General features: G+C 48.0%; 1 protein-coding gene across 4 annotated transcripts in view; it reads right to left on the bottom strand.

Annotated features, from left to right (window-relative positions):
- The window catches only part of Pde10a (phosphodiesterase 10A), a 444,083-nt gene that overhangs the window by 19,960 nt on the left and 423,842 nt on the right, over positions 1-281 (bottom strand). For all 4 annotated transcript variants that reach the window (XM_026787449.1, XM_026787447.1, XM_026787448.1 and 1 more), the window contains one exon: positions 37-187. In XM_026787449.1, coding sequence (XP_026643250.1) covers positions 37-187 — 151 coding nt within the window. The remainder of the gene's footprint in view (positions 1-36; positions 188-281) is intronic.

The raw sequence follows: 281 nt of genomic DNA, 5'->3' as shown, positions 1-281 counted from the left end.
CATCACTGACGTTTTCTGATAGATGTGCACACCCACCTCGAGGTCTGTGAAGAGGCCGTAGTTGTTCTGAAGTATGGCGTACATGCAGTGTGCCACCGTGACTGCATGCTTCCAGTTGTGGTAAGGAACCCGCCGGTAGTTCTTTTTCACAGACATGATAAAACGACACAATTTTTCAAGTTCAAAGCTGTGTGAGAAGAGACATTCATGACTATGAGGAGACCAGCATAGCATAACACATTCCAGGAGAGCATCTAGCTGATGTGTGCGCTAGCTGCCCC

This window comes from Microtus ochrogaster, linkage group LG9, assembly GCF_000317375.1.
Source record: "Microtus ochrogaster isolate Prairie Vole_2 linkage group LG9, MicOch1.0, whole genome shotgun sequence".
Lineage (NCBI taxonomy): Eukaryota > Metazoa > Chordata > Mammalia > Rodentia > Cricetidae > Microtus > Microtus ochrogaster.
The sequence above is the reverse complement of the archived record's forward strand: the minus strand, read 5'-3'. Positions and strand labels throughout refer to the sequence as shown.